This window comes from Merops nubicus, unplaced genomic scaffold (genome assembly GCF_000691845.1).
Source record: "Merops nubicus isolate BGI_N331 unplaced genomic scaffold, ASM69184v1 scaffold2333, whole genome shotgun sequence".
Taxonomy (NCBI): Eukaryota; Metazoa; Chordata; class Aves; order Coraciiformes; family Meropidae; genus Merops; species Merops nubicus.
In genome coordinates this window covers 5650-14389 of record NW_008598031.1, presented here as the reverse complement: position 1 = coordinate 14389, position 8740 = coordinate 5650, and the positions used below count along the sequence as shown (strand labels likewise).

General features: G+C 40.3%; 1 protein-coding gene across 1 annotated transcript; it reads left to right on the top strand.

Moving 5' to 3' along the window:
- Positions 1 to 271: 271 nt before the first annotated feature.
- Positions 272 to 517, top strand: LOC103769657 (chromosome unknown open reading frame, human C4orf32; the record flags this gene model as incomplete). The annotated part of the gene is made up of 1 exon (XM_008936879.1): positions 272 to 517. A coding segment is annotated over one exon (246 nt), but the record flags the coding sequence as incomplete, so codon positions are not given.
- Positions 518 to 8740: the final 8223 nt, after the last annotated feature.

Here is an 8740-nt window from a genome sequence, read left to right as displayed (position 1 = left end):
TACCCTTCTAGGGTGGCAGGGGAGACAGGATATCCTATGTGTGTAGTATCACTTCAGATGTCCCAGGTTTGGACAAGTGCGTGTCATCCTTAATATTGTACCGAAGTCACAAGCTATGTAACATTTACAGTTTCTTCATTTAAGTAGTAGTTTTACTGCATGCATATCTTAACTTTATGCATTCAAACAGAAACTGCTGAGACTTGTTCAGAGTCACAGTAATAGGAACTGATTGTACAGTGTATTCCCTAATTTTGTTTTCTGTCCGCAGGTGCAGCAAGAGCAAAGAAACCACACTGCAGAACCCGTAATAGATGACTACAAAAAGATGGGGACTCTCTTTGGTGAACTAAACAAAAGCCTTATCAGAATAGGCTTCACAAGGATGTACTTCGGAGAACGGATAGTAGAACCTGTCATCTTTATCTTCTTCTGGGTTATGCTCTGGTTCCTTGGCCTACAAGCTCTTGGACTAGTTGCTGTTCTGTGCCTTGTCATTATTTATGTACAACAGTAAAATTTTATAGGTGCTGTTCAGTTTATGTATTTCAGCACTGTCACTGTGTCAGTGGATTTGTGTTTTAAGTAAATGGGTGGCATGTCAAAAGCTGCAATGCTTCAAATTGCATTTCACTGAGCTTCCAACATTTGAGGTGAGGGGTACTAAAATATGCTTTTTAAGCAAGGTCAGCAGTGCTCTATTACATCTTTGATGTGCAAAACAGGAGAAGTTTGTAATATAATGGTGTCCAGTGTACTGTTTTGAGCAGTTTTGGGGCCTTAGTCCAAGGACTGGATTTTTGTTACCCCTCCCTCCCTCCCCCAAAGTTCTTGCTTTGTATAGTGAAAATTTCCTCTCTGGTTTTAAGAGGACACTCTTAAAATGTGAACTGTTTGTTCCCTGAATCTGCATGATTTTTTTTTGCTGAAAAGCCAAATCTGCAGGAGAGAGGTTTGCTAACAAACGTGCAACAACAGATGTTCATAAGGTGGATACAACTTCCTGACACAAAAGCATCTTTGGTTCATACACTTCGTAGCAAGCTTTCCCCTGGGAAACAAGCTGTGCCAGCAAAATGCTTTTATACTGATACTAGTGACTTCCCACAAGGCTTCAGCTGTTGTTTAGGAGGAAACACAGTCCTGCATTGGCCAAGTGATCTAACGTAGCTCTCCCTTGGGTTTGGAAATGTACTCCACTGCTGCTGCTGTTTTTCTTTCTTTTTTTTTTTTTTTAATACTTACTCTTTCACCTAGCCCTCCTTCTGAAGATAAATATTTGGATAATTCATGGACCTCATAGGTAGTTACAGCTGCAGTGTTGGAGAGTTGCCATTCCAGATGGCAGTGTTAGAATATTGTCTCCTTCCTCTGGGTCACGTGTGAAGTGTTGGACCAACCAGACAGGTATCAGACCAGATCTCTTAACGCTTCCCTAATTTGCTGCCGTGTGGACCCAACAGAGCCAGAAGCTTTGTGTACATAAGCAAATGAGAGCTGTTTCCTCATGCAAGACAAGAATGGAGTTGAAATCAGGTGGTCATTTTATTTGGTAGTCTTAACTGATTGATTTCCATTCTAAGCAACAAAAATGCATATCTATAGGTGCATGTCAAGGGCAACAGACATTGGAGAGCAGGGTATATACATTCAAGAATAGGACCAAAATTCACTCTGGCTCCCCAGGAGCATCCTTGAATGCTTCCAAGATGAATGCACTGATTTAAAGAAAAACAGTAAAATAAGACAGAATCTTTACTCAATGAGGGTACCAATGTAATATTTACTGTACTTTTAGTAAGAAACATAATTGCAAAATTGACTTCATCTATGGCACAGTGAAATTATACACTTACTTAAGGACATGTAATAGAATATGTGAAATTTACAGAAAACTACTTAACCTTTTGCAGTGACTTTTTTCCTAAAAATTTTTAGACTACTATGAATCAACAATAGATGAGTTGAAAATGCTATCTTTATCCAGAGACTTTTGAAGATAAGGGGAGCTTCTCAATGGTCCCAGTCCTGGATGCTAAAGCCTGATTTCATGTCTACATGGATCATGTTGGTTGCTGGGCTCTAATTCCAGGACCTCTGGCCCTAGTCCTTACAGACTTTCCTGTTGGTGAAATAATTATTTGGGACAGTGAACATGAAGGCCCACGTCCTTTAAAGTCTTTGTGTGCCTGAATGCCATCTGTAGACACGCCACTGCGTTTCTGATGACCTCCTGAGGAGCCAGGTCTCCTCTCCAGATCTTCAGATGACCTTGACTGTGGATCCAAGAAGCTCTGCTGAACTGGCAGGACTGCAGGGGAGCGGGACTGAGGCCCAGCTGTGTGTTTAGATGGCAACCTGTGTTGATTGGCATCTAGTAAGATAGTTACACTGGTGGCAGGGAAATTATTTAACAGAAGGTGTTCCTGGATACAAGGGTTTGTTATTCACAGCTGGAAGTCCCAAAGCAAACAGCAAGTACAGGCTCAACTCAGAAGCAGGAACTGTACTCACAAGTGCCTAGGGGTAAACTTTGGTTGTGTTTCAAGTCCCTTAGAAAGCAGCACATCTGTTTATACCTTTGCATATTTGTACAGATATAATGGTGGGTTTATGTGTTCTTCTCCTGCAAAAGGGCTGTACTACAAAAGCATCTTGTTGTTAAAAAAAAAAAAAACAAAAAAAAATCCTTCCTTTCTTTCCACACTGTTTGGAGGATATTATCCAATTCCTCTCATCCTGTAGGAAACAAAGTCTGTGATGTCTTTGTTGCTACTCTTTTTAAAAAGACATGTGCTGTGAGATGGCATGTGGTATTCCCTTGAAGTGGTGATTTTGCTCTGTACATAAGGAATGGGGAACAATGAACCAAGGGTGTGACTGATGAGTTCAGTGAGGACATTGTTTATGTGCATGTAACCTTTTAGCACGTGCAGGACTATGACTGTTTCACTCATGAAGTCATTTCAGGTCTTTTGATGTTCATGTTTGTATACATGTGCTCTAGGGAAAGGTAGCTTTTGGACTAAGATTGTGTACACTGAATGTTCTATATGGTTTCTCTTGAGGGTAACTTAATACTTGTCCTTCATACAGGTTTTTTGGTTTTGAGAACATGAAAAAATAGCCCTCCTAATGGACTTGGGTTTCCTGAAAATGAAAAAAAAAGAAATATTGCATGGAAGATACACCTCACCTGTTTGGTTTCATACATTCCGTTGTATATAAAAGTTTGTGCTGAGTCATCTTTCCTAATTTTGTGCTGTTGCTGTGCTATCTCCCTGTCATTTGAAGGAAAGGAAAGAGGAGTTAAGGAAAGAAGAGGACTGGGATAGGATTGGACATAAAGAGTGGAAGGTGGAATGTGGTAGAATGATGCATCTCTCTGTCAAAGGAAATCTGGTGGTAAACATGTGGCAGCAGCGAGGGAGAGTGGCTGAACAGCCCTTGTATCATGTCCTTCCTTCCATCCACATGCAGTTCAAAGGCAGAGGAAGCACCAAGCATTTGAAAGATGTCCCTAACTAAAAAGCAGAAAGTTAATTTGAAAGAAAAAAAAAAAAAAAAAGACAATTTCACTGTTGTCTATCGAGTAAAAATTGATGTTATTTATATTGGTATATGTGCTTATTGTTCTTGATAGAACTGAAAGCACCTCTATGCATCTGTGTGTAGGACTTTATGAAGGAATAATGTCCCTTAAATCTGTTAAACAACAAGTTATGTTGTTTCTCATCTGAGAGTTGTTACTAATTTCTGTCAGTAAAACATACTGAAAGCCTTTTACATAACCTTTGTTTTTTAAAGGATGGACTCTTCAATGCTGTTTCACACCCACCAAATGCATAAATGTTTGAACTACTGCATATAGATAAAAAACTCAACATGTAGGAGCATCTTGGAGAACTCTGTTTGCACTGAAAAATCCTCATGTCAGAAGAGCCCATATAAATGAAAAATCCTATTATTTCTTAAAAACTCTGTATTAAATGAATCCTATGGAGAGCACTTTGTTATTCTTTCTAATAAAAAGTACTGCTATCAATGAGAACTGTGAATTCTTGGTGCTGCTTTGTTCGAGGTTGTCTGACTCCTTTCAAAATTCCACAGTAGGCCCAGATGAAACGGGGCAGCATTCAGCATTTCAATGAAATCAGTTAATTTGCAGCTAGTGGAGAAATAACTGCAGTACATGAGCTGAATAAACTGTATCAGGTCTGTGGCTGAGTGTGCAGCAAATTATGCTGAATTAAAAAAAAAAAAGGTAACAGAGCTGGATGTTAACAAGTAATGCCAACGCTGTGGTGTGAAGTAACTTTTCTGTCACAGCATCACTAGTTTGCATCCCAAGCAGCTTCTGAAGAAACATGGTATGGTCAAGGGTGTGGAAAAATCCTTTAAAGTGACAAATGCTATACCACAGAAAGCTTGGAGAGTTTTCATTTGGTTTGTTGTGTTGTTTGTTTTGCTTGTTTTCAATATGCATAGAGCAACATATGATTCAAAGCAAATCCATTTCAAAACAAATCCATTTCAAACTTCATTCTTTTTTCCTGCAGGTCAGAAGGCTATTTGTTCTGCCAGATCAAACACTTACATGTATCAGTGCTGCACAGTGAGTTAAGCAATACAAATTTTCTGTCAGTAGCAAGGCTGAATTTTGGTCCTTCACACTCATATTGATGGTTGTGCACAAAATAAGGAAGGCTCACTGCTTGAATAAATTCAAGCCTTCCTGTTTTATTTCTGATAAAGTATCTTGGTCAGGCCTTTTATAGGGTGCACATCAAGAACAAGCTGGCTTTGACTCTTGGTTCTTTCCATCCTGTGCTTTACTCTAGGTTTTGGAGGTTTATTCCTTAACCTCTCCCTTCTGGCAGGACTGACAGCTTCTTCCCCATTTTACTGTCACCCTGTAGCATTGCCTTCTCTAGAGCTGTTCATTTAGTCTCTCTCTGTGCCAGGGGTTCAGTTATTTTCATCATTCAGTCTTAAACACAGTATACTTAGACTGAAAATGTGTTTTCAGCTGGAGATTTTGCTTGTGTTAGTGTGCCTCCTTAAGACCACAGGGGAGGAAATTACAGGATTAAAAGAAAAAGTACACATAACTGGGTAGTTATTTTTTATGGTGCTTATCTGTTGATTTAGATTATTGTTACCAAACTTCTTCACTCTGAAGAAACTGGGCTTTCATCAGCCCTGTTCTACACAGAGGAACTGAAAGGCGATAAGAATGGGAAAAGGGAATTGGATTTAAAACTGGTTTTAACTTTATCCAACCTTGTGTCCTTTTCCACTTTTAGTCTTGTACTATTCAAGAACATTCCTGTGTCTTTTATGCAGGTGTCAGAACCCTTGAGAAGCAGCTGAGATAACACATGGGTGTTTTTTTCCCCAAGAATTCATTGAAAATGACTCCCTCACCCATAAGTGGCAGGAAGGGTGTGACTGGATAAAGCCCTTCAGCTGACAGGAGCTGCTCTTGGTGCAGGTGAACTGGCCCCTTCCCAAGGTCCAGCAGGCTAGCAGAGTGCCAGGGAAAACATCTTGCCCAGCCACAGGAGTGAAATAGCAGGAGTGCAAGTGGCATGGAAGGGGAAGGACTGTTACACCACAGTCCAAGGGTTTTGATTGCACAATGTTTGAGACAGAGCTGTATGGCGTCTAGGTTTTATGTTTATTAAAGGCAAGTTAATTAAGCCAAGTTGTTTTTTGACTTGCCCTCGTACATCACCCTGTGTCCAGAATGAACATTGCTTGCAGCAAATGCTTCTGCTTCTGGAACGTGTCTGCCTAGGCATATTTTAGACATACCATTTACTATTAATTGCATCTGAAAGCATTGTAAGAGGAAAAGGGCTTATCTTCCAGTCCTCATTTGGATGAGGATTTAATTAATATCTGTGAGAAGGGAGCCAGATTAGTCACTGGCAAATCTGCTAGCTGATGTGTGGGTTATGTAGGTTTGTATGATCTCCAGAATGGATGATAGTAAGTGACCATTTATCTGTCCTAATTCACAAATAAATTCTCTGTTTTCTAATGTAGCAATATTCCTTAAGCTAGCTGGAACATATTTCCCAGGGAAAAGAAATGCATAGCAAGGAGATGAATTATTAGGTGAGGAAAATCTTTTGGCAACCAGAATCCTATCCTGTAAAGTATCAGACATTGAGAAGTCTTTTCTTGACTTGAATGAGATTTGAGTTCTTAAGTGCTATGGCTTTTTAATTCCTTATCTTTACCTGGTTATCCTTTTAAATCATTCTTTCATTCATATTCTTTCTAAAAGCTACTAATAACCAGTCCAAAAATGCTTGAAAGCTGCTCGTCTGTCCATAGCTGTTGCCAGCAGGGCTGAAGACAGCCCATGCATACAAGACACAGGTCACAGGGAGAGACTGGCATGTCTTCAGTGCCACCTGCCTGGCGTCACTAAGCCTTAAAGCAAGTCTCCAGCATTTCCTTTGCTGTCACTTTCTGTACTCATGTATCTTGGTGGGCACGTAGCAAGAGCTGACATTAGCCAACTACCAAATTGCCTCAGGCATTTCAGTCCTCTGAGCTTGGGGCTTTCTGCTGCTGAGCAGACTCTGCCCATCTCCACATGATTGGGCACCCACTAACTGTCCTTCATGTCTCGGTGAGAGTGGAAAGAGACTCTGGCATACTGTGGTCATGTCCTCCCTTTGCTGTCACTTTCTGTACTCATGTATCTTGGTGGGCACGTAGCAAGAGCTGACATTAGCCAACTACCAAATTGCCTCAGGCATTTCAGTCCTCTGAGCTTGGGGCTTTCTGCTGCTGAGCAGACTCTGCCCATCTCCACATGATTGGGCACCCACTAACTGTCTGTCCTTCATGTCTCAGTGAGAGTGGAAAGAGACTGTGGCATACTGTGGCCATGTCCTCATCCTCACAAGATTAGGAAGATGTGATGATGCAGTTTTCCTGAGACACAAACATTTCTATGCCTTTAAGGTTATTTCATAAGTCTCTCTGTCAATCTTCCTGCTTCTGAGAGGAGAAAGAAATTAACATGTTTTGAGTCTATTGCCCATTTTTGATGCTTAGTAGATAAGAGAACCAAAGGCATGCAAGTTATTGGATTTTTTTAAATTTTGATTCCTAGTTTCTTCATTCCATCTGTGATTAGATAACATATTTGGCTGAGCTCTGTTAGCTGTGGCATTAACTTGGCTCTTAGTTAACAAATCCTTATCCCAAGGTCTTCAACAGGTACATACAAATTGCTGTATTTTTTAGCTTTCCTTCATAGTCTTTATTTTTTCTTATTCTAATGCATTATCTTAGTTGTTTTTTGGTTTGGTTTTTTGAACATGTTCTGGGGAGAGTCTGTTCCTTGCTGTGCATACACCTCAGTGGATATGGGACTGTTGGACAACTCAGTGTTTTGACCCTGCATGGGGCTGGGGTTTGTCATTGCTGAGACCTGCCTGCCTTGTCAGCTGGGCTTCACCAGCTGGTGGGATTTCTGTGCTAAAAAGTAGTCAAATTGGAAAGCATAGTTAAGGCTTGAAATTAATAGAATTTATTTGTGCAGTGGTGGCTGTGCTGCAGTTTCCCAGGAGATTAAGCCACGTGTTTTAATGACAGTGTTCTGCAAAGAACTCTAAAAAATAAGCTAAAGACAGTGTAAAAAGAATTCGGTTCTCTCTGCTCTGACATTAATGCTCTTTTCTTCCTTTGTTACTAAAAAAAAAAGAAAAATAATAATTTAAAAGAATTCAATGCAATTTTAAATCCTCCACTTAAATTTTGAGACTGGTAGCATAGATTCTTTTTTGATGCTACCCCTCTCCCATCTTTTCTGAAAGGTTCCTGGTTGTCACCTTTATTTTTTTCCTCTCTAAATCCCTGTGTAATACAGAGAGTAGGGGAAAAATGTTGCTGTTTCCAGATAGATAGCACTTGCTTCTAGAGTAGTGACAGTGCAGGCTGCTGCTTCCTTCCTAAGTGCTTCAGGCATCTCCTGAGGGAACTCAGAAACCACTCGGAATCAGCTCTGCATCTCCATCATTTTTTATGTTTCTTTTTACTTGTTTTGATGAGTAACATTTAAAAGCACGTTTCTGACTGAGCTTGTGTGTGCCTACTGCTGTGTTCTTCTAAATAACCTGCACTGTAGGAATCCCTAAAGGAAGAACTGTCCTGCGTGCCCCATTGTACTGCTTGCAGGCAAAGCCCTCAGGGCTAAATTCAGATCCTAAGGGAAGGAGCATATTCCACCCCCAGCACAGCTCTTGGTCCTGCTCTGACTGGTCTTGTCCCCTTATTCACCTTTAAGAATCCATCCAGAACCCCGTCTCTGTAATATCGCTGTGAAGATTCAAAGGGGGTTTTCAGCCTGTGATAACCTTCCCGGCAACGCAAAATCATGAAGCAGTGTGCTAAAATTAAGATATTTAAAACTGTTGCAGGATCTGATAAGAAGCAAAGCGGTTTTTCTGAGTTTCCTGTAAAACACTGAAATAGTGAAATCTTTCATTCCCTCTACTTTCAGCACTGTTAATGATTTATTTGCTACATGCCTGGTGGTTTGGTTTTGGGTTGTTTTTGTTTGTTTGGTTGGTTTTTTCCATGTTTGTATTCAATGAACATTAGAGTTAATTTGAATCTCTTGAGTAGTGTCATTGAGCTCTGACATTTTCCATCTTGACATTTTTGTGCTGTGTTTTTATTCAGTCCCATTGTCACTCCTGCTGGAAGCTCGTTA